This window comes from Lonchura striata, chromosome 1, assembly GCF_046129695.1.
Source record: "Lonchura striata isolate bLonStr1 chromosome 1, bLonStr1.mat, whole genome shotgun sequence".
NCBI lineage: Eukaryota > Metazoa > Chordata > Aves > Passeriformes > Estrildidae > Lonchura > Lonchura striata.
In genome coordinates, this window is record NC_134603.1 from 132,852,514 (window position 1) to 132,878,142 (window position 25,629).

The 25,629-nt window shown below is 40.2% G+C and overlaps 2 protein-coding genes across 2 annotated transcripts in view; one reads left to right on the plus strand and one right to left on the minus strand.

Moving 5' to 3' along the window:
- The first annotated feature begins 2,775 nt into the window (after window positions 1-2,775).
- On the plus strand, window positions 2,776-8,033 carry BET1 (Bet1 golgi vesicular membrane trafficking protein). The gene is made up of 4 exons (XM_021538403.2): window positions 2,776-2,991; window positions 4,239-4,354; window positions 6,258-6,314; window positions 6,787-8,033. The coding sequence occupies exons 1-4, from the start codon at window positions 2,973-2,975 to the stop codon at window positions 6,940-6,942; spliced, it is 348 nt and encodes a 115-aa protein (XP_021394078.1). The 5' UTR covers window positions 2,776-2,972; the 3' UTR covers window positions 6,943-8,033.
- Window positions 8,034-8,755: 722 nt separating this feature from the next.
- The window catches only part of LOC110474736 (putative acyl-CoA dehydrogenase 6), a 29,544-nt gene continuing 12,670 nt past the window's right edge, over window positions 8,756-25,629 (minus strand). The window contains exons 4-7 of the mRNA XM_077782579.1: window positions 22,072-22,245; window positions 15,969-16,130; window positions 15,697-15,847; window positions 8,756-8,993 (exon numbers count right to left, since the gene is read on the minus strand). Of these exons, the coding sequence (XP_077638705.1) occupies window positions 8,903-8,993; window positions 15,697-15,847; window positions 15,969-16,130; window positions 22,072-22,245 (578 nt within the window). The 3' untranslated portion in view covers window positions 8,756-8,902. The remainder of the gene's footprint in view (window positions 8,994-15,696; window positions 15,848-15,968; window positions 16,131-22,071; window positions 22,246-25,629) is intronic.

The window sequence follows — 25,629 nt, forward strand, 5'->3', positions numbered from 1 at the left end:
GATAGGACAGCTGGTAGGACATGTGGAATGCTCTTCTTCTAAAAGACATAATTTCTGGTTTTTAATGAGTAAATTGTTTACTAATATTTTGGGGAAAGGAGACTGACATGCACATTGCCTCAGCAGGGTCTCTGACAATGACACACCTGCAGCAGGCTACTATTAAAAGACTGTAAAAGCATTGACAAGACAGGCAAGCTTGTAGGCTTTATTTATTTATTTTTAACATGCTTTTTCTCTTCCTGTGTGTTGTCACTGGTAAACCAAACATTGATGAGTCTCTCATTTAAAACCACTTGCCAACTACACGTTTAAGCTTCCTGGCAGGAAGAACTGCAGATGCCACAGAACAGCTGCAGCCACACCTGCTGGCTACCCATGCACAGCTGGTTTGCAGTACTGAGGAGTTCAGGGCACAGCCTCCAGGCAGGGAGCTGCCAGGGAATGGGCCAGAAAGCCAGCAGCAGTACAGAAAAATTGTATTTATTTCACAGATGTGTTCTGTGATATGATTAACATGAATACAAGCTGTTCCACGGAAACGTAAAATAAACATAGCAAATATTAATGACACACAGTTGACCTCTGTGTGCAGCTTCTGCTCTGAGATGGAATCATGATTTCCTTGTTGTAATGCCAGGAGATCTACAGGATTAACTTTCCTATGAGGTACTTCCAGTGTATGAAAAAAACATAAATTCAGTATGACTAAAATGGATTTGAAACATTAATCATATCAGTATAATTTTCATGCTTTGCTGTAAGAAACTGTAGAATTAAATGTGATGTTTATAAATCACATATAGACTCAAGATGTTATTTCACAATGTGATTATATAGATTATATATCTATACACTATGAGTTGTGAACACCTTACATGTGTTAATTGGGATTTTATTTTACAGAAAATGTAAGTAAAAATTAAAAATGAGCCCCTTAACAGGAATTATAACTACAATCCTTGTCGAGAGATATACATTTTACCTAGTTATGTATAAACCCATGTTTACTGAAAAATTGAAGATGAGTCATGTGGGAAAGAGGTGACACGTAATATGCAAATACTGTAAAGACAAATCTTCTCATATAGCAATGTCACCAATGTCATTCTTGGATAATACATGAACACAAAAATGTAAATAAAATTACACCTTCGCTGCTATGAAAAGACATTTCCTCAAATTCAGGTTTAACTTTCTGATTACTTGTTTTATAGATTGTCACATTAGCCCTTCTACAAAAATTGTGATGATGAGGACATTGCTCCTAACAGAGCCCTTGTTCAAATCTGAAGCACTCAGGAAGAAGGTTTTCTCTGAATCTGTTCATTTTGCAACCTCTCAATTTTGCTGCTCTAAGCAGGTAATCCCTTAAGAGATTACCTTAAGGGTAATCTTAAAGCAAGGACTCATTTTTTACCCTGCTCTTTTTGCCCATTTTTTACCTTACTCTTTACCCCAGTAAGGTAAAAAATGGGCCTGTCTGTGAACTTGAGATGGTGTTACCTCAAAGGGCTAAATCTTTGAGCTTCAGGCTGGTGATAGCACTTTTCCCATCTTTGAAACAACTGATACATTTCCCTGAATTGCTGTAAATCAAGTCTCAGGTTGTCAGTAATGGCAGCTAGTGAATTCTTGTAAGAATTTCTGAGCTCCAGACAGAATCTCATGGAGATTAGCTTCACAGTGAGCACTACAGAGAACAACACTGCAGCTAATTTCTTTTCCTTGGCCTTTCTCTTCTGTTTGAGATGAGCAAATGATGCTGTACTTGAAATTTTGGATAAACTGCTTAAATTATCAAAAATAAAATAAATAGTAATTTTTTGCATTAACTAACTTTAATTTTGCAATGTTGTTTGAGACATAGGCATCCAAGGGTGACAGAGAAGTAAGTAAATCAGCAACTTCTCAACATCTGCCCGGAACTTGGAGAGGTACAAGACTAAGGTCTCAAATGCACTTCAACAAATGCAGAGAAAATAAATGGTCCAAGTACTTGTGGGTATATTCACTGGAGACTTGGGATGTCTTACAGCAATTATATAGGAGGTCATCAGGATGCCATGGGCCTTCTTATTGACCAGAACGATTCTATTCTTCCTTCTACAACTCTGCCTGCCTAGGTGAAGACTCCTGGTGTACTGCAAGCTCACTGAAGAAGGAGCTGTGGTCTGTTTTTATATACCTTGTACAATGCAAGTAGGTGCTGGTCCAATACTGAGAGTCTTAGTTCCTACCAGAAGACAAACACCAGAGCAATTAATGAAAAGGCAGCCTGTTGTAGTTGGAAAGGGAATTCAGCTTCTTTAGTCCAGTGGACACCAGGTGAAATAGCAAATTCTGAATGAACTCAGTGGTGTTTGCTTTACATTGGAGTACTAATTAATCCTTCTGGTATCATCCTGGCAAATAAATTCAATTCACTGGTGTAGAGTGAGAACACATTTTTCATATAAGCTAGAAAACCCCATATGTGCTAAAGCATTGCAAGGGGTTAAAGAATGAAGGAGAAATTACCTTTTAAACCAAAATTTAAATCATTCAATAATCATTCAATGATATTTTAAAACATTCAATAAAGTAATCTTCAGGTTTCCAGTCTAAGCATCTGTATGCTGCAGTGGCACGCTTTTTACTCCTAAATAGATAGTGGAGTGGGGGGGAAAGAGAAGTGAAAAGCTCCTCTTAGCACTTAATGTTCTTGGCATTCTGTGTCGGCCCTCGGGCGGGACTACAGCCCCCAGCAGCCCCCGCGCGGCGCCGTGGCGCGCACCCGGCGGGCCGCGCGCGCAGCGCTGTCGTGGCGCTCGCGGGGGAAGCGTCCGCGCCGCCGCGTGCCCGCGCTCCCGGCAGCTCCTCAGCCTCCTCTTCCTCAGCCTCATCCTCCTCAGCCTCCTCTTCCTCAGCCTCATCCTCCTCATCCTCCTCCTCCTCGTCCCTCTCCTCCCGCGGCAGCTTAGGGCAGAGCCATGAGGCGCGCGGGGCTGGGTAAGCGCGGCGGGGGGACCGGGCCCGGCCCGTGTCGGGCTGAGGGCGGTGAGGCCGCGGGGAGCCGCGCCCGGCTGCGGCCGTGTGGCAGGGCTCGGCAGCGTTGGCGGGGACAGGCCGTCACCGCTGCCTCTGCCTCTCCTTCTGGCCTAGCTGGATTTGCGGAGCAGCGCCAGGGTTTGTGTTTTGTCATAGAATCATACGATTTGCTTTGGAAGTGACTTCAAAGGCCGGCTAGGACCACTCCCCCGCCCCCATGCCGTGACACCTTCCTCTAGAGCAGGTTGCTCAGAGGCCTGTCCAGCCTGGCTTTGAACTGTTCCAGGGATGGGGTATCCACAACTTCTTCGGGCAGCCGGTTCCAGTGCCTCACCACCCTCATAGTAAAGCATTCTTTTGTGATATTGCATTTAAACCTATTGTCCTTCAATTTGGACCTGTTTCGCTTGTCATGCCACTACATGCTTTTGTAGATAGTCTTGCTCCATTTAGTTGTGCTGTTGTTTAGTTGTTCCAATACCAAGATAGTTTGAGCTGTGTTCCCATGGATTGGCAGATTTGTTTTTCTTCTGTCAAGTCCGTTCCGAATTCAGAAATTGTTCGTTTGGGGTTTTTTTTTTTTAAGTGCTTCTCTATGTTTTCTTGCCGTGTTTAGGGAGTAAAAAAACAAGAATTCCGACTGTTATAAACTTATTACAGATAAAATCTGGTGCTAATGGAGAAATCCTTGCAGAGTTCCTGCTGAGTGTTTTGAGCAGTTTAGGCCTCATTTTTCAGCCAGCAGTCATGCTGATGAGTAGAAGGAAACTTTGAACTCCCACGTCATGTTCTACAACTATGTGGGTGCTGTGACGGCACTGTAAAGCTCAGGAGGTGTTTACACCTCTGAGATGTATGACTGAGCTCTGGGGCTTCCTCCTAGAAAGTATTTAGGGCTAAACCAGGTGTGTCTGACACTACCCTAGATTTACTCCTACACTTCAGATTTGTATTGTGCAGCAGTATTTTCATGAACTAAAACAAGTCCTGGGAACACTTCTTAGAGAATCAAGAGAGGTATGAGGAAGTGTATCATTAAGAAGTGGGCATTTGATAGTGCTGAAGTCTTCAGTCCTTTCCTTTGTCAGACTGGCAGCTCCCTCTGGGTTGGAGTGGAGGCCAGCCAGCCGTGTGCTGTTCCTGAAGAGGGGATGGATGTCTATGCAGACAGTTCTGAAGGAAGCGTGCCTGCTGACTTGTGTTTGCAGGTGATGGAGCAGCTGCAGGGAGCCATGGCTACACCAACAGCGGTTACAGCGTTTACGAAGAGGAGAACGACAGGTTAACAGAAAGCCTGCGTACAAAAGTCAGCGCCATTAAATCGGTACGTGTCTAACTGCAGCGGTGTCGCCACAGGCACTTCATTCAGTTATAGGAATCAGGGAAGCAGTAGACTTAGTGTAGAACAGAAATTTACAACTGTGATGTTTTAATCGGGTTGGATGTCAGGTGACTGACCGCCAAAGCTGCTCTGTCCTCAGGTGGATGGACAAGGGAGGAAAAAGCACAATAAAAGGTCCATGCATCAAGATATGGGCAGGGAGAGATGACTCACCAATTACCATCATTAGCAAAACAGACTCAACTTGGGGAAATGAATTTATTGACAGTCAAATCAGTAGGGTAATGAGAAATAAAAGACTTAAAATGCCTTGCCACTACCTTTCCCTTTTTCCTGGGCTCAACTTCACTCCCAATTTTCTCTACTTCTTAAACCTCAGTGGTGCAGGGGAATGGGAAATGGGAGTTTCAGTCAAAAAAATTGTGACATGAAAACAGCCTTCAGAAATAGCATCCTCTGAAGGAAAGGTTTGGTGCTCTTAGGATTCTAATTCCTTTCAGAAATTGAGGACTTCTTTCAAACAAGTCTAACTGAAAGACAGCTCTGAGATTAAAGTTGTGTGGATTTATTGATCTTACAAGTTTAAAGTATTATAAAGCACATTCCAGTAAAGTTTTTAGGCCTGAACTCACTCGACATCTTACTGCTAATATTCTTGCTTAAAATTGGTTTAGTCTCAAAGAGAAATGAAACAGTTTTAGAATAAGAATTTGGAACAAGTTAAGGGGTAAAAAAAAGCTTTGACCTTTGTTATCAAATTTAATTTCTTGTCTCCTGCTGTGCTATGTTACATTTCAAAATCCATGTATGTCAACAAAGCAATTTGTGGTTCCCCAAGGAGCTCTTTCTGGAGTTGTCTTTTAGTGCAATGGGATAATCTTGGCATATGGAATAGCCTTCACATAATCTTCCAAGAAGCCTGGTGTAAAATCAGTTTCACTCTTGATTGAAATGCATCAGTATGAGATAATGAGATTCAAGTTTTGACATGTGAAAACAAATGGATTTTGGCTAATCCAAAGCATGGCAGCCTGGAGTGCCTTTCCCTCCATCCCAGAAGTTGAGCAGGTTGTTCAAGGCCAGTGTGCTGATGACAGAGGAATGGCTGCTAAGAGTCGGGCTCAGTGTCAGTTCTCCCCTGTTTAACTCCAGAGCTGCTTTAAGCCAAGGCTCTTCTGGCTGGCTCCCACCTTTGTGCTGTTGCAGCTCCAGCTGGGCCCGGTCTTGTACCTCTCTGATTCCAACACTAGCCTGGCTTCACTTTCTGGCTTGACCTGGGACCTGTCTCAGGCTTCTGCCCAGGCCGGCGTTGGCCCTGGTGACTGTCTCAGAACTGGCTCTTGTGCAGCTTTCCTCCTGTTCTGTGACACAAAGCAGAGAAGGGCTACACAAGTTCACTGAAGAAAGTCCTGTTTATAGCACAGCAGCAGCTTGTCAAAAGAGATGAGTTTGCAGGTTACAAGTGTCAACTCCAGCAACACTTTTAAGTCAAACCAATGCTCAGGGTTCTCTCTACTGTTTGCCAGCAGTTTTAACAGTTGTTCCAGGAAATGGGTAATTGCTACTTCAGACTTGACTAGATCTTGAGATTTTAAAGTCTGTGCAATAATTCAAGTATGACATTATCTGGAAAAAGGGAAGAGGAGCATCGAGTACTTCCTGTGACTCTTTACTTCCTGTGACTCTTTAGACTCATCAATCAGATGAAAAATCTTACTTCTTTAAGGGTTATTGATAGATAACTGTTTTTGGTTTTTGAAAATATCAGGTATTGCTTTCACTGGGGAAAATGTTAGTCATGTATTTTCGACTGGGTTTTCTAGTGTATGTATTAACTTATTATTCATATTTAATACTTTTTTTGTTTTGTTTTTGTTTCTGATAGCTTTCCATTGAAATTGGAACAGAAGTTAAAAACCAGAATAAAATGTTATCAGAAATGGTAAGTATTGAATAACTAGCTTTCTTTAAATATGGGTCAGGATTAGAAGTTAATAATGTAAAGCATCCTGTCTTTTATTATGAACATTGGTATTAAAATGTTGACACCTTATTGTTGACTGTAACATGTGACTGATTTGTCAGCAGTATCAGCATTTCTGTTAAAAAATATAAGATGTGAAAATACATTACTCTTAAGGTACAACCAAGATCTTTATGCTTCAGATAGGAGTATAGGTTTTCAATCAGCAAAAGTCACTAAAAAGGTACATCTTGGTGCCTTGGGGTAATAATAACAGTGGATAAATGGGTGAAAGTTTTTCATGGTTAATTTTTGTCTCTAAAATAATTTTAATTTTGGAAACTTTATAAAAACAGGGAAAACTATAGTGAGCTGTAAGGGTATTTCTTTCTCATAGTAACATGTTTTTTGCTCTTTTGTTTGCTTGCTTGTTTCTTTTTTTAAAATGTAGGAGAATGATTTTGACTCTACGGGTGGACTGCTAGGTGCAACTATGGGCAGACTGAGAACACTCTCCAGAGGAAGCCAGACAAAGCTATTATGCTACATGATGCTCTTTTCATTATTTGTTTTTTTTGTAATATACTGGATTATTAAAATGAGGTGATGCATGTTACCTCTGGTTTACATTGTATAATTTCAGCTGTAGACTTAGTTAATGAAGACATTGATTTCTAGTGGCACATTTGGTGGATAAAACAGTGAAATTGTTGTAAATTGCATTAACAATTAATGCGAAGTTATATATAATTTTCTTAATGTATCAGAGTTTTTCCTCCTGTTTTGGGGGGATTATTTATAAATATGCAGAAACAGCTAGCCTAGTGGGATGGATTTTTTTAGGGGAAAACTGTTTTTAGAATTGATTGAAAACATTCAAAGAACAGTGGTTATTTGAAAATGAAGTAATTGCAGAATTTTGAGGCTTTCTTTTTCATTCTGCTTTTCATTCTGGACCATGCTCTAAATTAGAGCTGCAGTTTCAGGCATATAGTAATTTCAGTTGCAAGAGCACAAACAATATGTGGATCTTTCTAAATAGATCTTACCTGTGGAGTTTTAAAGGCTGGCCTGAAGCTAGCAAATACCCCCAAAAATTACTTTTGTGGTTAGATCTGATAATGTTTAAGTAACTTTAACTGCGTGTTTTGGCAAGAAGTTACTTAAAACTGGATTTTTTATTTTTTAATTTAAAGGTGACAGATTGTGTTTACACATCTACTATTTTAAGCAAATGCCTTTCATCATTGGGACCAGCCAATATGGACACAGTACAAATGTTTTCTTTATATTTAAAGTATTTAAAACTTAAATGATTCAATTGAATCACTTGAACTTCTACCATTAGTATGTTTACTTTTCAGTTAGTGATAGTCCCTAAATCTACAGCGCATGATGTCTGAAATACAATGGCAGATATTTTGAATTTTACGTTAAAGCATATTATGATGCACTTGTTGGAGGTGCAGTCACATTAAGGTATGTTATTTTGAAGACTTAATTTTGGCTCACCAAGTAGTTTCTAATCATTAAGGCTATTACATTGCTGAGTTTAATATTCAAAAAAATTTTAAGTTTGCTAGATATTGAAATTGTATCTACAATTTTTGAAAAACTTTTTTAGAAATTCTGTATGATGTGTTACCATTAATGACAAATTATGAATTTACAAATAAAGTGTCCTGTAGTATTATCCTAGCTAGTGTTGTTTATACACATTTTTTCTACTGTGGAATACCAGTATATTTTTTTTAAATGGTGGTGTATTTAAGGGGCAATTTCTATTGTTTTAATCAATAATACAGGCTGCCTCTTCCAGCTTAAATGGCTTTTTAAGGAAGACTTAAGTAATTACGCACAGTTTTCATATTAATGTGTTTAATATTTTCCTTAATAATTATTAAGAAAACACAACATGGTACATTGCTGCTGAAGTTCAGGTCTCTGCAAGCTTCAGATACACTTAAACAGTTGTTTATAGTGTTCTACAAATAAAACTAACACTAGTCCCATCACCAAAAGTCCGCAACAGAGGAGTACAAATTGATACAGATTTCACAAAGACGGAGCTCATTTTTGCTTGCTAAAAGTGAAAGATAGGGAAGGTAAGGCACTGTTCTGGGGTTTCATTATGGCAGGGAATAATTTGTGCCATAGTTGTTCATCTTGAAAGCAAAGCTATACTGAAATGAGATTAAGCTACATAGCTTCCATTCACATGGAAGTTCTGTTTCGTAATTGTCAGCTTAGATGCTGTGAAGTGTAGATAAAGCTTGATTAAAGAAGATATTTTTTTCTGTGTGCTTGGCCCGGGTCATTGGAAAACTTAGGTAACTCACTGAAAAAATGGAATGCAGGAGGCTGCAAGCTTTCAGAGTGCTTCATATCAACAAAAATTTGACACTGGAAAACACAGAGTGGTAATGGTGAAAGACCTTGATTTGCATTCTGATAGCAAAATTACTGATCTGTTTTCTGCTCGAAGTGTACTGCCTGCTTGTCACCTTCAGTGTGCAGTACAAGTCATGCTCTTGCTTTCTTAATTTTCAAGGAAGAGTGCAGATGCATCACTTTCTTGGAAGTATGTCCATGTATTTGCATATGATGGAAAGCATGGTTTCGTCTGTGCCACCTCCTATTGACATCAATCTCAAGTCCCTGCAGAAATATAAAGGGTAGATTTAAACATTTGTATGCTGTTGTGATGGTGCTGTGCTGGACAGCTTGTCCAGAGCTACTTACACATTGCATACAAACACCACATGCCGCTGGCTCCTGGGCAGGGGTCTGTGGTGCTTCCCACAACACCCCTGCTGCTCCTGTCCCAAACCTGTGGGTGCCTAAGCCTGCAGTTGAACTGTAGGAGGGGAGGGAGCTTTTCCTGGGCCAGCAGCAAAAAGCATTGCAGCACTTAAATTTGCTTAACTGGTAAAAGAGTCAACCAGCACATGAGGTATTGGAGAATTGCACAGAAACAGTACAATTTCCTTTCAAGGTTTTTAACCAATCCAGGTTTTCCTAATGGCTACATAAGATCTGGTAAAAGCCTTATTAGCATTATATAGTACCTTAATGTTTCATAGTATCACAAGTAGTGTTGTATGGTATTCTGGTGTGGTTTCATATAGTATTATGGAGCTTCTGTGCTTTAAAAATTAATGGCTGCTTCAAGAATATTTATTCTTTATTTGATATTTCTAATAAACCTGCCCTAACCATCACTAAGTCATCCCTAACAGTACTGCCTACGTTCTCTGTGCTAGCCAGAATGCTAACTACTGCAGCCTCGAGCAATTTTACTCACAAATATTTTACCTCACGGAAGAAAAAAACATCACCAATAAAACTACCAGAACAATTCTAAACTACATCTACTTAGTAACCTGAAGATTCCCCACCTTCCTATGGGCCTTGCTGAAGGCAGCAGACCTGGAAAGTGGTAGATTGCTTGTTCTTAGTGGTGCAGTGCTATCTGCTTTGTCAAGCTGCAGAAAGCCCCTGCCAGTGCTCAGCATTGGCATCTTCACTGTAGCAACAGCAAGTAACTAATCCTCAGAACTCCTCTGTGATGTCAATAGAAATCCTCTCTATGCAGCAGGAATCCTGGACACATGGGGCTTGTTTATATGAAATTATAAATAGACAGTGCTAAGATCTGGTTTTGGTGTGTGACAAACAAGTCAGGCTGTCACATATACAGACACATCCCAAAAAAACAGAACACCTTTCGTACGTTTTGTGCTTGTGTGTATCTTTACAAATTTGCTGATTATATTTTTGTCTCAATGGGTGAGATAAAGAATATTTCTTACAGGACCTACAGCCAGGTGCTGATCTTTCCTCTGAGGAGACAGGACAGGTTTCCCCCTTAATGTAAATGGATTAAGATGACAAAAGATACAAATTACTTTAATCCAGAAGCCTTCTTCTGAGAAAGAAACTTGCTTTCATCGTAAGAAGACGAAACCACAGGATTAACTATCCTGACAGAAACTCTGTAAGGAAGCTGGGAAAGAGCACATAGTGAAGTCAACTTCTATATCAGTTATTTAATGTATGCTTATGCTTATTAATACAGCACATAAATATTTCAATATATATAAATATTGGAATTGGATTGCTTTTGTAAGGGACATCGTTAGGCTACTGCTGTAAAGGCTTTTAATCTGGCACAATAACATTTTGCTTTTGATTCCTGCATCACTTTTGTTGCCACATGACAGAGCAGCACATCATGAACTACCTGCAGCCCTGCTGAGGTGAGCACCCCCTGACAAAGGACCATGAGGAACCAGCCTGCAGCACACCAGGCAGTTTGTAAAAGTGTAATTTTGAGGTACCAAACCTCTAGCCACTTGTTGAATGTCATTGAATGCTGTTTTCTTTAGAGAGTGGGAGTTAACCTGAGGAAGGACAAAAATCCAACTATTATGTTCTATCCCTCTAAAACATTCCCTGCGAAGAATTTCCTTACATTCAGGAAATCCCATGTGTCTGAAATACTCACTGTAGATTATAAGACTTCACTCAACCAAATCAAGATATATACATGGCAATTAATAATTTTTTTAATGAATAAAAAATAATCCATGTTTTAATGAATAAAAGGAAAAAATTCTTCAATGTCACATTAAAAAACTGCACTTAGGAGGGAGAGTGAGGAGCCATTCCCACCCACCAAACTCAGTCCAGGTAATTACTAACTTCTAGTTAGGTAGTAACAGGAGAAAAAAAAGCCCTCCACGTTGTCAAATTGTGTTTCCCATCTCCATAGAAGCCATGTCATACAGCCTAAAGAAATGTGTCAAGCATTGCTTAAAGGAGAAAAAACAAGATCCCTTTAATCTTAGACTACCCTAATTTGAAGGTTATAAGATAACAAAGTTGTTCTAATGATTAGGAACCCTCTAATTTACAGCATGAAAATGTCTTTCTGAACAGTGTTATCCAAAATAGTCTACAGTTTAACATTCCTTTGTTGGCTGGTGTTGACCCCTCTGCACCCTGAGTGACATTTGCACCTTAGCACAAGCTAAGCTATGTCTGTTACCCGGCCCCTAAAACTTTTGGTCCCAGTTTTCCTGAAAATCGGGTCCTTATTCCAGTCTGAGCTCTTCCTTCTATGCGATTTCCCCAGCCATAAGGCAGGGACAGGTACCCATTCACAGCACAAGCAAAGTTTTAGATTTTTGCATGTGCTATATGCAGCTTAAGGCACGCTAAATCCGTTTGTAGCTTCAAGCTGGTAAAATGTGATCGTGTTTGCAGTTGTGCCTTCCAGTACCATTTATTACCTACAGCTGAAAAGCTGGGCCTGCTCTGAGAGCTGCTTTACAATTGCATTTTCCTCTGGAAAACCATATGGAATTGGATTGAAGCCCTTTCTGCTCCCAAACAAACTGAGAGGAGCCTGCTGCACTATCTATGATGCAGGTGTCTTCACAAAACTTCAAACTTCCTGCCAAAATAAACTAAGAATTTTTTTCCCCTTTTCTGGCAGTGATCAGTGCCAGTCAGGGGGAAGAAAGTGGGTCTTGGTGATTTAAGCCCTGGTTTCCCCTAATAGTCTGGCATTATGGCTGCAGTCCTTCAAAGATGCTGCTCTCTGCATCCCTGGTTAGAAGGCCATTGGTAAAAAACCTTACCAAGTTTTGCATGGCTCAGAGTATCACTGCTTCTTTTCAGCACAAACTGCACTTGATTACAAAACCTTTACCCTTTTTTCTCATAAGCACGATTTTAGGTTTTAACTATTTAAAGGTTTTATTACTGGTAAGAATTTCCTCCAAAAAAGGTACTGATGAACCCTCAAGCCACAATATTTTGTGACTTCTTCCATCTTCAGTTTCACTAAATTACCTATAGGCTGTCCAAATTAAGCAGAATCTGAAGGAGGCTTTGTTCTAGAGAGAAGAGTTTGAGCTGGTGCCACTCAGTGCAGCAGGCATCTGACCAGGCTGGCACAGCCCACAGCTGTGCCTGCCAGTTCCCATGACCCTGTTCCTTCCCCCTCAGGGATATTCTGAAGGCCAAGATGAGGGAATGGCCTGCTCTGAGTATAAAGCAGAGTCAAGAACAGCTCTACTTTAAAGTCATCATTGTACAGTTACCTGCCTTGGTTTCCTGTCTTAAAGGTAGATGTCATGTGCTTCATCTCCTAAATTCCTTCTCAAGGTACTCATAAAAGTTAAACAAAGTGGTAGACAGGCGTCTGTCTCAAAACCTCTGCAGAAAAAGCTGGAAACTGCAGATTTTGTTTCACAGATGACAGGAACTGGTATTAAGTCTTGTCTCAGCAGTTAGCTACAGACTTCAAAGCAAATTGGTTTTGTCAGCAGAAATGGATAGGTTTCATTTTGTTTGGTACAACTATAAATTACTATATTGAAATAAACTGATTAAACTCCCCAGTTGTCTCGACTCAAGTTTAGACATGCTTTGTAAGGAACGAAAGACAATAAACAATGAAATAAAAAATGAAACTGAATGAAGTATTTAAACTAACTTTTTAAACATGAGAAGGAAAAAAATCTAGACGGAAAGACATTACTTATCTATCCTCAATTACAAATATACCTTCATATTGCAATAACTACATGCCAGTTGATGAAAAAAATGAAAATGTGTTTCTTCTGCAGCTATGCATTTTCAGTGCTACTTACACTTCTATTTCACATGAGTAGTAGAATGTTTTTCACTGCTGCTTTCTTGAGTCTTTTACAGTGTAGCAAGAAATGATGGTATTCTCCCCATCACAGCCCACTTGTGAGAACTGGCAGCAGTTAGACATGGTGTTTAGCAGTTAATAACAATCTTAATTAAAAATAAACCTAACAAACCAAACTCTTTTAAGAAGACCACATAAGGTCTTCCAATAACAATTGAAGTTCACATAATTACTATTAAAACATATGGATCACTACCTAAAATTTTTTAAAACTCATGAAATCTGAAAAATTGCAATAAACTTGATACTAAAAGATTTCTTTCCTCTATCTCTCATAACCCTGGTTTTTCATATAGATGATGGGTTTGTTCAATAATAGATTTTTGCTAAGTCTCAATGGCTTTAAGGCCTTTCAGACAGAGAAGAGAAAAATAAACAAGAATGACTCCAGGCTAGTGCTTTCCTTCTCCAGAATCCTGCCATTAGGGTACAGTCTGGAAAGTCAACTCTTTATGGCTTTTATATTGGCTTGTATTTTTCTATTAAACATTTTGATATTTGGGCTCTAAGATTTTTTTTCTTAACCTATTCCCTTTTTAGAATCTGTACTAGTTAGACATTCACATACATAAAATCAACACAGTATAGACACCTACATGGTGAAGCAGCTCTCCATGCTTTCTAGAGAATAAGTGCTTAAGAAATGCCAGTTGTTCTACAAAGTTTAAAAGGTTACTGATAAAAAATAAGTTGGCAAACACTTTTGTGCTATTTCTGTTTATGATCTCTAACTGACCCTAATAACTAAAATTCAGAGACTTCATGCACTAACTATACATTGTGCTGTATGTTCTTTGAGGCGTGAGTAACAGCCCGATGTGTTGAAGACTAACCTACATCTCTCTGGGAACTTCATAAAGATCATGCTACAAAAATGTTTCTACATTAGGACTAGATGTCCTGCTGTGCAATTATACTGCTGCTACTGGACAAACATCACAGTGACGTGAATAGTTACTCAGACGGCCGTACTAAAAGGAACGACTTTAGGGAAGTTGCTGCTTTGCTTATTGTTACAGATTAACAAGATTCTATCTTGAACGTGTAATCGTTTATTTAGGTAAAACTCTCCTTGTCCCTTCCTGGACCTTTGGTTACTCAATGGTGGAATTTTACTGAATCATAGAAATTTTCAGAGTATAAATATCACACTGCCTTTAGCCTCATTTATGACAGTGTTTGTTTTAGAGGTAGAAAGATATATTTCTTTAGCCAGCTGGCTGTGCACACCAACAGGAAACACTCTGAATTTCTTCTAAGGAAAAATGTGACTGTGCTGGTATAATTGGAAATCACTCTGAAATCCACACAAAAAAGAAAGCCCTGCTCACAGTTAGCACTACTATACTGGGCTAGGAAATCTTAAACAAAGCTATGTAAAAGCATGTACGCATTAATCTGTACAGACTACATAATTTACAGTAAGTGTTGCAAAGACAAGGATTCATTTTATTCAGAGTGCCTACTGCAGTAGCTCTCAGCATCTCCATCTCCAGTGACCATTAGTTGTTTAAACAAGGCTGTGAAAAAAATAACTAAGGAAAACCATCATATTGACAGCTGGTTTAAAACCACCATCATAAAGGAGTCTGTACCTTCATAAGAAAAAATTCAGGAGTCCACTTGTCAAAAATATTGAGGATTTCTTGGCTTACTGCAATAGCATTCTTATTCATAAAATGCTATTAAAAATAGAAAAAGTAACCCAACCTACCTATGAAGAAACAAAATTTTTGCAGGTTTTCTCAAGTGTTCTGCTCTCACTTTACACAGATATATTTACCAAAACTTTCAACTAACCGAACCACTGATTTGGCTGACTTTGGATTAGGTATTGTCTATGTAACAGCTGAACAGAAAACTGTTACTGCAAATGAATCCAAGGTCAATTTTGGTCCTTCTACAGAATGTAACACACTGAAGCCAGATACCAAGAAAAATGTTTCCTTAAGGAGAATTTTGCTCTAAGTAGATAGAGACTAAAATTTGAAGGGACTTCAATTAATTTGCAAAAAGGCTTCTGTACCATTTTAATGATCTAACAACTTTCTGGAAGCAATTACATCTCTTGTATGTCTCACATGGTATCTAGTGTGACTAAATGGGTGGAGACTGCTATCAGAACAGACTACTGCAGAAACCAAGTGGGAAACTCCAGTTTCACACATAGCCGGGGAAAAGAGGATTTTCATTCATTTTAGAAGAAGATTTATTTCTGTTCTTGTAATCAAGATTACAAGCACAAAAGGCAAAGAGAAAAAAGTCACTGGTTGGTAGCTCTCAATTTCCCCCCTCTTTTTTCTACTCTGTGGCAGATAGCAGAGGACCATCATGGAAAATACTGAGTTTTCCTCTTTCATTTGACATTTAAGCTAACCTGTGGGCAGTTCAAACTTCACAACTATAACACAAAGCCAAGATTTGGCAAAAGACTAGCAAGTTCTGACACATGTCTACCCAAAGTTAGTTGCACTGGGTGTCCTTGCATCCACAACCCACTTCAGTGACGTGCTATGAAGCAGAACAACACTATTCACACTGGTGAGAATCTTTTCAAGTAGGTGATTGTTTAACAGGATATTTAAGAGGCTAAATTTCAGTTAAAGACACTTTGTATTTTCATCACTCCCTTACCTGTAAAACCTGCTCACGAGAACTTCATTGGTGAATCCCATTCCTCCCCAAAACTGGAGACAGCTGTCAGTCACTTCACAGGTCAGACGACCTGCCTTTAGCTTAGCCATGGAAGCAAATTTTGTCACATCGTTGCCTTCTACATAGAGAGCTAATAAAAAAAGAAGAGATAAAAAAGCAGTCACTCTGGAAGCCACCTCCCCATGTTCCTTTAGCCTGACAAGGGTCTTTGCACAAGAGGAGCAGATCTGGGCAGCAGAGTGGGAGCTCACCCACGGCGCGGTGCAGCAGCGAGCGCAGGAGCTCCACCTCGGTTGCCAGCTCGGCCAGGCGGAAGTGCACGGTTTGGTTGTGCAGGACAGGCTGGCCAAACACCTTCCGCTGCCCTGTGTAGTCAATAGTTTCTTGTAGAATAGTTTCCATTGGTGTCAGGGCTGGAGAAATAAAGCACAGAACAAGATATAATTTTAGCCAGATCTGTTTAGCTTCTTGTTGAAAAAGAAGGTTTTTTCACATTGTACAACCAGCACATTAAGTTTTTTAAAATAAATGGTTCTGTACACTCAGTTTGCAGTGAAGCCTCAATTCTGAGAAAAGTCTGGTACTTCCTTGTACCTTGAAGACATCTATCTCACTTGAGCCCTAAACTGCCAAAACCTGGAAGAGAGGGAAGAGAAATGGGTAGGAAAGTAGAGCATAGAAAGCAGTACCAACATGATGAGATAAACTTTATGCTTAGTGTCTCATTTAGGGCCCTAGCAAAAGCTTCTGGCAACTCCTACTTTCCATGCTACCTGTGCCCTGAAGGTTTTTTAAAATCCTGGAAAAAAATCTGAAGGCTGACAGTGTAGTGTGCTTGGTGAGGAAGGCTGCAGAAATATAAATTGAAGGAAGCCTTCAGAGAGAAGGCAGAAACCTGTTCTGAGATCAAGGAACACAAACAGACTGCTTGTTACATCTGCATTCAGTGATCCCAGCATAGAGAAGAAAAAAAAGCATATCCACTTTAAAAAAAAACATTAAATAATTCTCCTAATGGAAACAGAATGAAAAGAGGATACTGCTGTAAAACATGTGAGAGGGGCAGCAGAAGATGCTTTCAAGCAGAGCTAGTTTGCTGCTGCTTTTTGTGCAACTGAGACATATATCATTTTAAACAAGAAAAAAAGGGAAAAGTTTCTCTTCTGAGGCAAACCAGCCTTGAAGTGAATGACTAAGCTATCAGTCTCTTGCAGTGTAGCTGGGATAACAGCAGATACAGAATGTGTGGAGAATTTTGTTTGGCAAATATGGGCTCATGTTACTATGAAAAGCAGCAGGGCATGATTTCATAAATTTATCTGTATGAGAAGGGTCACATTTTCTCTTTTCAAAATATGCATATCCACATCCATTTGCATTTAAAGTCTAAACCACAAAACTCTGAATATGAAATGCAAAATAAACCCAAGCCTTGGACTAGGATGAAATACCTTTTCCTACCTGCCAGTTACTTACATGATAATCCCTTGCAGGAGCCTGGCCTGGTTCCATGTACCTTTTTGCTTTGTTTTCAAGATCACTGCTAATTAAATTTTATCTCTGTACTGCTCTCCTGTGTAGACTCTGCATCCCACTAATTTCCCCTGCCATGATCATTCTCTATCACTTCCAGAGTGCCACTTTTCACATGATGTCTCCACATTCCATAGGGTGATCAGCTTTTCTCACTACCTAAATATGTTCCCCTCCTTTCTCATACAACTAACCTCAATGCTTATTTTTCAGAAGAACATATACAGTAATATCCTCATTTCTTCTGTGTTAACACACAATGCTGTCACCCAAATTCTGGCTTTCTGGATAGGAAAATAATTTTCTCTTTTCAGAAACATCTCTTGAATAGAAATACTGCCCTTCCAAAGGACAGTGTCACACAACACTGTAGCATGTATAGCAGTTAATTTTTTATTTGTATGTCTATGGTCTCCAGCTTGAGAAGTGTAAAGAAAGAGCAAGGAGTATCCAGGCACCATTTGTCCCTTTCCCTTGGACTGAAATCTGGGAAGAATACAGCAAAGTCTGAGCTGATGGGTGGGGAACTAAACAGTACATGCCAGTGTTAGGAGAACAGAAGGGAGGTGGAAGGGATAAAGATGAGGGATTAATCTTGTGTTGGTCTGTCAGTGCAAGGTGCTCCAGCATGGCTTGTGTTGTTCCCAGCGTCCAGCACCAGGGAAAGAGGGATGGGAACAGCAAAGAGGAGGCAGGAGCAAGATCAGGTGGGAAGAAACAGGACAGAAAACGTTTAGGTCCTGCTTGCAAAAGGTCTAAAGATCATGAAGGGACTTAGCCAGACTCTGCTCAGGCTGTCACCACACATCATGGCTCAGACTGGGGTTCTGGGAAAACTGCTCTTATACTGTGTCCACCTCTCCAATCCACTGCTGCTTTTCTGCCCCTGCTGATCCATCCTCCTCCTTTGCTGCCATTACTGCCCTTCTTATTTCAGGAACTATTATTTGCACACAGAAACAAATAGAGGAACTCTAAGGAGTGTCCTGGGCTGCTTCAAAAGAGGTCATCAGGTCAAGGGTCATGGTTCTCTCCCTCTACTCTGTTCTCCCAAGACCCCATCTGGAATACTGCATCCATCTCTGGAGCCCACAGTACAAAACAGCCATTGATCTGTTGTTGCACTGGGTCCAGAGGTGGGTCCTGAAGAAGATTAAAGGGTTGGAGCACCTCTCCCATGAGGACAGGCTAAGAGTGTTGGGGTTGTTCAGCCTAGAGCACTGCAGCCTCTGGGGAAGCCTTGTTGCAGCCTTTTGGTATATAAAGGGAGCTTATAAGCAAGATAGGGACAGAGTTTTTACCAGGTCCTGTAGTATCAGGACAAGAGGAACTGGTTTTAAATTGAAAGAATGTAGATTTGGAGAGAACAAAAGGAAGAATGTTTTGGAACTGGAACTACATGATCTTTAGGGTCCCTTCCAACCCAAACCATTCTACTGGTCTTATGATTTTAAGATATTCCTGATGAGAGTGGTGAGACACTGGAACATGTTGCCCAGAGAAGTTGTGGGTGCCCCAAGACACATCCATTCCGTGGACATGTTCAAGGCCAGGATGGATAGGCTTTGAGCAACCTGGTTTAGTGAAATATGTCCCTGCTCATGGTGGAGGGGTTGGATGTGATGAATGCTAAAGGTCCCTTCCCAAACCATTCTGTGATGCTGATGACAGGTACTCAGAGCTCTGAGCACAGCTCTAACATGGCAAAGCTTGGCTGTGTAGCAAACAGCACCAAAACACAGCCCATCATGAGTACCATGACAGCCAACAGCTGTGTTCAACAAGATAACAGCACACAACACTTTGCCAGTCATATGAATTCAGAGCAATGCCATTCATATAGGGAACAACCCTCTTTTTCTGTGGATTTGTTTCCTTTTCTTATACAATGCTCCCCACATCCTCAGACAAACTTAGCCCCATGGGTTTCAACTGACAGCATGCAGGAAATGTCACTCTAGGGCAGCCTAAGGAATGCATGGCCTACCACACAGCTGAGAATTGTGAAAGCACTTGAAGTTGCCAAATGCAGAATAAACTTTTCCTTGTATCTCCGTCCAACTTATACTATTCCACTTGAAATTTCTGCTCACTGTAAAGACACTTTGTCTTGTTGCTGTTTCCTCGCAAAAGAAAAGGAATTAATATCTTTTTCTTAGTTTGTGACTGATCATTCTCTAATGAAACGTACAGTGAGCTCTAAGCTGAGCAATCTGATTTTTAAGGATGTGTGTTGCCCATGCAAAAGGATCTGTCATCCGCTTACTGGCTGTGACTCAATGGTGCTCATGAAACTGAAGTTGCAGGAGCAAATACATGTCATTAGAAAAGTGCCATTCTGCTTTCACATGCACACTGAATTCCCTCTTTGTCTCTGAGCTAAGCAATTCACAACAAACTGTTTGCTTTTTTTGCCATAGCAACATTATTTTCCTGTGATCAGTGCAACAGGCCCTCAAAGTGTTTACCAAGTGTCACAACACGGGAGACACGTGGCACCTTTTTTCTTTCAATGAAGCAAGAAACACAGTGACTTTGACCAATGCCTTTGAGGATATGTCACTCAGAAGAAGAGACCACACCTAGGAGCAAATTTTGCAATTCCAGGAAGCTAGTTTTCCATTTGTATGTTAAACCTGTTTGATTGCAAATAGATTTTAAAAGAAAAAAGAAAACAAGTGAAGAAAGATACTGGCCACAAAGGAGATAATTAATAAACAAAAAGAAGTCTAGAGCATGCGATACTTTAAACTAAAAATACATAAACCCCCCACCAAACAAAGAGAAACAGAACAAAAAACCCCCAAACACAAAAATATAACACCCAGAAAGGAAAACCAGACGAGAATGGCAGTCAACTGCCTTTTCCAAGTTAAAGTGAGGAAAGCAGGATTGGTCCCTAAAGTATTTAAAAGCAGACTGATGATTTTCAGTGTCACAGTCATGAACTGGGAAGGAACAGAAATGTCCTACTGAGGGGCAGAAGTGAAGACCAGGGTTAAACATGCAGACTTAATCCCAAAACTGATGAAGGCACTTAGTTTCATATATCTGAGCCTTCATCTGAGCAGTCATGGTTGAACATACGCAAAACTATTTGCATTAACTCCTCTAGATGCTGTGATACAACAAACTGCACCCATCGAGTACTGAGCTCCCTTCTGAACACTGGTTAGTCCTTTTTGTGTTTACAATTGGAGATCCCTGAAGATTTCAGTTTGCCCCAAACCATGGGTCTTGTCCCTGCTGCCAGTGCTTTTATGCATTTTACATCAGATAGTTGAAAAAAAGCAAACCCAAGAGGTCCAACAAGGTTTTACACAGCAGCCACTGCAGAAGGCTGTGCCCTCTCCTTGGGGAGCTCCTAGACTCCTCCTGCCTGCTGTCCCCTGCCTGGCCATAGCAGGCAAGGAGAAATGCCCTTCCCACGCTGCTCATCCAGGGCAAGCGTTCACCTGCTCCTGCTGCGTTGTTTTGGACAAAAAAAATGAATTGCAACCTGGTGTTGCAGTTCCTGGCAGAGCACAGCGACAGGCAGGCAGTTGTGCAAGACTGGAGAGTACCAAGCTGCCCGTGGTTTCAGAGGAGTGATCTAACCTGCCGGGCTGTGTGCACTGATGCTGTCAGTGCGCGTCACTTTCGCCCGGGGCATGACTAATGCTGCCTGGGGAGTCTCGCTGCGGCCCAGAGCTTCTTATGGTCTGTATAATTTAGACTTCAAACTGAGAATAAAAATGCACAACGCACATCCTTGCAGTCTGTATACACCTCAGTTAAAGCAGAGCTGTGGTAGGATCACAACTCCTGCTTGCCTGAGTCTGCAGTGACAGCCTTGGCAAGTGTCACCTCCTGTCCTTTGCTAAAACTACACTCACATGTCCTATTTATCTCAAGCTGAACTAAGAACTTTGTCTCAATAAACGATTTTTTTTAAAAGGCATTTGAACTCCAAAATATTTGGTCTGGGATGAACCCAAAGCAGTGAGTGCTTTTTTTATTTGTTCACTGAATCAAAACACCACTTCTTAAAATGCTCAATTCCCCAGCCACACACAGACAGTTAAAGATGGAATGCACAGGAGTGTGAATACAGTGACATTACTTAGACAACCCTGGAATCTAAAGAAGACCAATCTTCTTACAGTGAACCACATTATATTTAACCAAACACTGAGTGGTAGGGAGAAAGTTTGCAGGCTGAAAGTAGACAATTCAGACTTGGATCTGGTTTCCTGGAATATCCAGAATCCATATAACCCAAATACACAGATTTGAGTATAGCCTGAGTTCTGAGTAACATAAATTCTGTGATGACATAACTTCAGGGAAATGAATGTACCACTTATGTCCAGATGTAAAACATCTGCAAAACAAAGCTCTGACATCCGCACGGGCCACTTAACTTTATGCAGCCAATAAGTTAATTTTCTAAAATCCATGATCAGCATGATAATGCACTGTACTACAGGAAAAGTCAGCATCCTTCTAGTTCATGTTGATATTTTGATAGCCTTTGCACTATATTTGTAATAGACATAACATGATGCCATATTTTCTTATCAGCAGAGTAGCACCAAGAAAAAGAAACAAGGCAAAAAGAGCCTCTGAAATGGCTCACAAAATATTTTCTGCTCCAGGTTTTTCTACAGAAAAAGGAATTTTTCTACAGAAAGGGAATATTGTCTGTATCCAGGCTGTTTTTTATTATTTAAAAAACAGATCCTAAAAGGTCATTGCAACTTACAAGAAAAGTGCTGTTAGTGATGCAAACAGTGACCCCTGTGTCTCTGCCTGGCTGCAGAAGCATGAACGATGACTTACCAGTGGCTACTCCCCACAGCCGCTCTTCTTGGAATTGCAACATCTGGTATGTAAAACCCTTTCCTTCCTCACCGATGAGGTTCTTGCAGGGGACTCTTACATCTTCAAAAAAGATCTGAGCTGTGTCCGATGACCTCATACCTAGTTTGTCTATCTTTTTAGCAACAAGAATGCCTGAAGAGAAAGGCATATGAGAAAGGGGTATGAGAAAGGCCACCAAAAATAGAACCACTATGAATAAATACACTGTTGTTAGAAAGAAAAGTCTGCAGATGTGAATGTATGTTCCAAAACAACAGTGAAACCTACCTTTAGGAAAAATATAATAATATTCTGGAGTAAAGTGGCCCAAATCCTATTTTAAAAGGGTTTTCCACTTTACTAAACCAGCAAATGAGAAAATTTTCATTATGTACCCAAATAATGAATATTTACTATTCATAATAAACTGGCTCCACACAGATCTTCAAACAATGCAATATTTATTTGTTTATGTTTGATTTTTATTTAGCATTATAATAAAATTCAATTTGGCAATATTTGCCAAGTGCCTGCACTGCTATGAAACAGTACACAAATATTCAGTAAGGACAAAAACAGAGCTGTATTTTAAGCTGAAGCTAAGAGTATTTCTCCTTGAAATTCTCTTCCTTCCCTCTCTTCTTCATTTATCCTCCCCTTCCTAGCCTATGCTGTTTTTTTCTGGTACAGTGATCACTCTGACTTTTCATGTGTGTATGTTTGTGAGGAGGGTTTGCTTCTCCACAGACCTCTCTAGACAGCACTGACTCTGACCCCACGTGCATTGGTCTGTTGAAGATGAACCTGGTTCATTCAGGTCTGGCCACATGAGGGTTCAGCTACCTGAACCCTCAGGAAGGGCAGGACTCCTTCCTGTTGTTTGGTTTTTCTTAGCTACAAGTTCTTCCTTGCATAGCTTACCCCTATGCCATGAGAGTTTAACAGGCATCCACTGTTTTCTCATGGCATTTCTCCTGTCTTCAGCTTTTATCTCCCTGTTGATCTGGAGTTAATTCAAATATTCAGGGTGAAAGTCAAGAAAGTTTCAAAAGCAAAAGGAGGACAACAACCAGGCATAAGGATTTGTGCATAACAAGGTAATTACATCTGACAAGTCTGCATGTGTAGCAAAACGGTCCTCCAACTCAGCATATGTATCTTCACCAGAAAACCAAAGCTTTTTACTACTCACGCACATGTTACTCCAACCAGCTTAATGATGAGGAGGTATTCTGTTCTTATTTTCCTCTTTATTCTTTTTCAATCCTCTACTACTCTCTGGCACGGCTCAGTAGAAGCCGGTTGGTCACCACACAGATTGTTCTGGTCCTTCTGTTTGTATCTTGCTATTCTTCACAGCTTTTAGAAAACATCTCTTTCTGAACTAATACAGACATCTCACCCTTTACTCACAGGAGGCCTTCAGACATATGAAAATTACTTTGGTTTTTGTAGGCAGAAGAAGTTGGCAGTAATTTCCTTCACATTTACTCTCTCTGGCTGCACTGAATAAGGTTGTGGAAATTTTCATCTCTTCACAGAGATGAAATACTGACAGTATTTACAAATGCCAAGACTTCTCTGAGAACAATATTCACATAGACTTCCACAAGTTGCACTCAAGATTTTTTTCTCCACCAACCAATCTGTAACCAGATTATGTATTAGGAAAACTTGCTTTGATATATGATCAATGTAGGAATAAAATCAGGACAGAGGTATAAAAATTCTTGACTTTTAAATTGAAAATTATCCAGCAATTTGTACTCAGTCAGCCAAAAAAGCATTTGTAGTTTGTTTCCATATTAAAAACACAGCTCCATAATCATGCACTGGGAAACTTAGAAGCCCAGATGAAATCTGGAACATTGTTTCCCATTGGAAATACTGCTATTTGGCTTCCTTGTGAGTTGCAGACATCATGTATGGTCTAAAGCCAACTGGCGTTATGCAATCACTGCTCCTCACCCATATGAAGATGCACTTACTGCTCTTGCTAGTGCGTGGTTTAAAAGGATTCTTCTTAAGAAAGCACAACTGCTGCCAGTTCATTATTATATTGCTAAATCAATCCTGTTGTTGACTTCCCAGATCCACATACAGCAACCACTATTGAAGAAAGCTCTTACAGGCTTGGTTAGTGAGCTAAATATGCTGATGATTTCTACCAGTAATTCTTGCAGACAGGATTGAGTGTCCAATTTTCCTGGGTCCAGCAGCATCCCCCTTTGTCATGCCCTATCAGCTTCACTTGCTCTTAATTCATGGTTGTCACTCACAAGGAGACCAAGCTGAATCAGTCTCTTCTGAGGCTAGCACATGCTTTACATCGTGGAAGACAATCATACATAATTATCTCTTTGGCCACTATGGGGGCATCAAAATCTCCCTTCCTGTAATTATCTTCCTTCTCTTCCTAAGGGGTACTACAAATGAAAAATGACCAGCAGCGGTAGAAATTACTGGTCCAGATAACTCCTGGTGTTCACCTGTATTAAATAAATTACACACAATAACTCACAAATCTGAATTTATTATGGCCAAGCGCCTGACTTACCAAAATCACTCCAACACACATTTGAGTTACTTGAACCAGTATCATTGAGATGGATTGCTATTTCTCTGCCTGGGCAGTTCTTCCCAAGTGTCTTTGATTTTTCATTTTCTCCCATTCCTCCAGCCTTCTGACAATCTCTTTTATTTCCTGTATTCTATCTTGAGAGAAAGGCAGTTGCTGTCTCCTGACACCATTTAGTGCCATTACAAATGGAAACAGACACACTTTAAATTGCAATCCAAGAAACACACTCTTTTCATGGTTGTTCTTTTCCTTATTAACTCCTTGCAATCTCCCCTAGAGCTGTCTGAGGACTCAGAGGACAAAACAGTTACCATATCAGGGCTGCAAGCCATTTGTCTATATACCTTACACACAGACATTTTGCAGCTTACTAGGTTCTATTTCATTATATTAAAAATTCAGCTGCTTTTCTAAGACATTGTTATTGTATGAGAAGTATTCACCTAATTTGGATATCTATTGTGCATCCATGGTGCTGTTATCCAAACTTCCTTTATGAGAGATGTATTCAGCAGTGTCTATCAAAGCTAGACCATGGTTTACTTCAGCCCAGATTAGAGTGTATATATACCTAAAATTAGAAGAAGCAAATCCTATTATGTCTAGCCAATAAACTATCAATTGTTGAAATTAATAATTCATTTTCAGACTTGGAATCTTTTTCTCTCTCTTTTGTCCCCCACCACACTATATAAATACAAAACAACTTAGATTTTTAGCAAAAATACACCACAGATCCTTTCTCACCCAGCCATAGAGGCTGGTGCCTGCAGAGCTGAGTCAGATACAACACATTTGCTCTCCATTGCAGTTGTTTTTGAGCTTTGACACACAAACATCCACGGGCATTTGAGAGTGCATCATTCTGTGATGTCCTCCAGACGCTTCCTGTACAGCCTTGGTCTGCTGCCCTCCATGGAGCACAATCTTTAGCAGACAGACATCCTTAGGATGTA

What these genes read in the sequence shown, in the direction of transcription:
- BET1 (XM_021538403.2), top strand. An exon ending in AAGTCAGCGCCATTAAATCG is followed by an intron (nt 4,355 to 6,257) that starts GTACGTGTCTAA and finishes TGTTTCTGATAG; the next exon opens with CTTTCCATTGAAATTGGAAC. An exon ending in ATAAAATGTTATCAGAAATG is followed by an intron (nt 6,315 to 6,786) that starts GTAAGTATTGAA and finishes TTTAAAATGTAG; the next exon opens with GAGAATGATTTTGACTCTAC.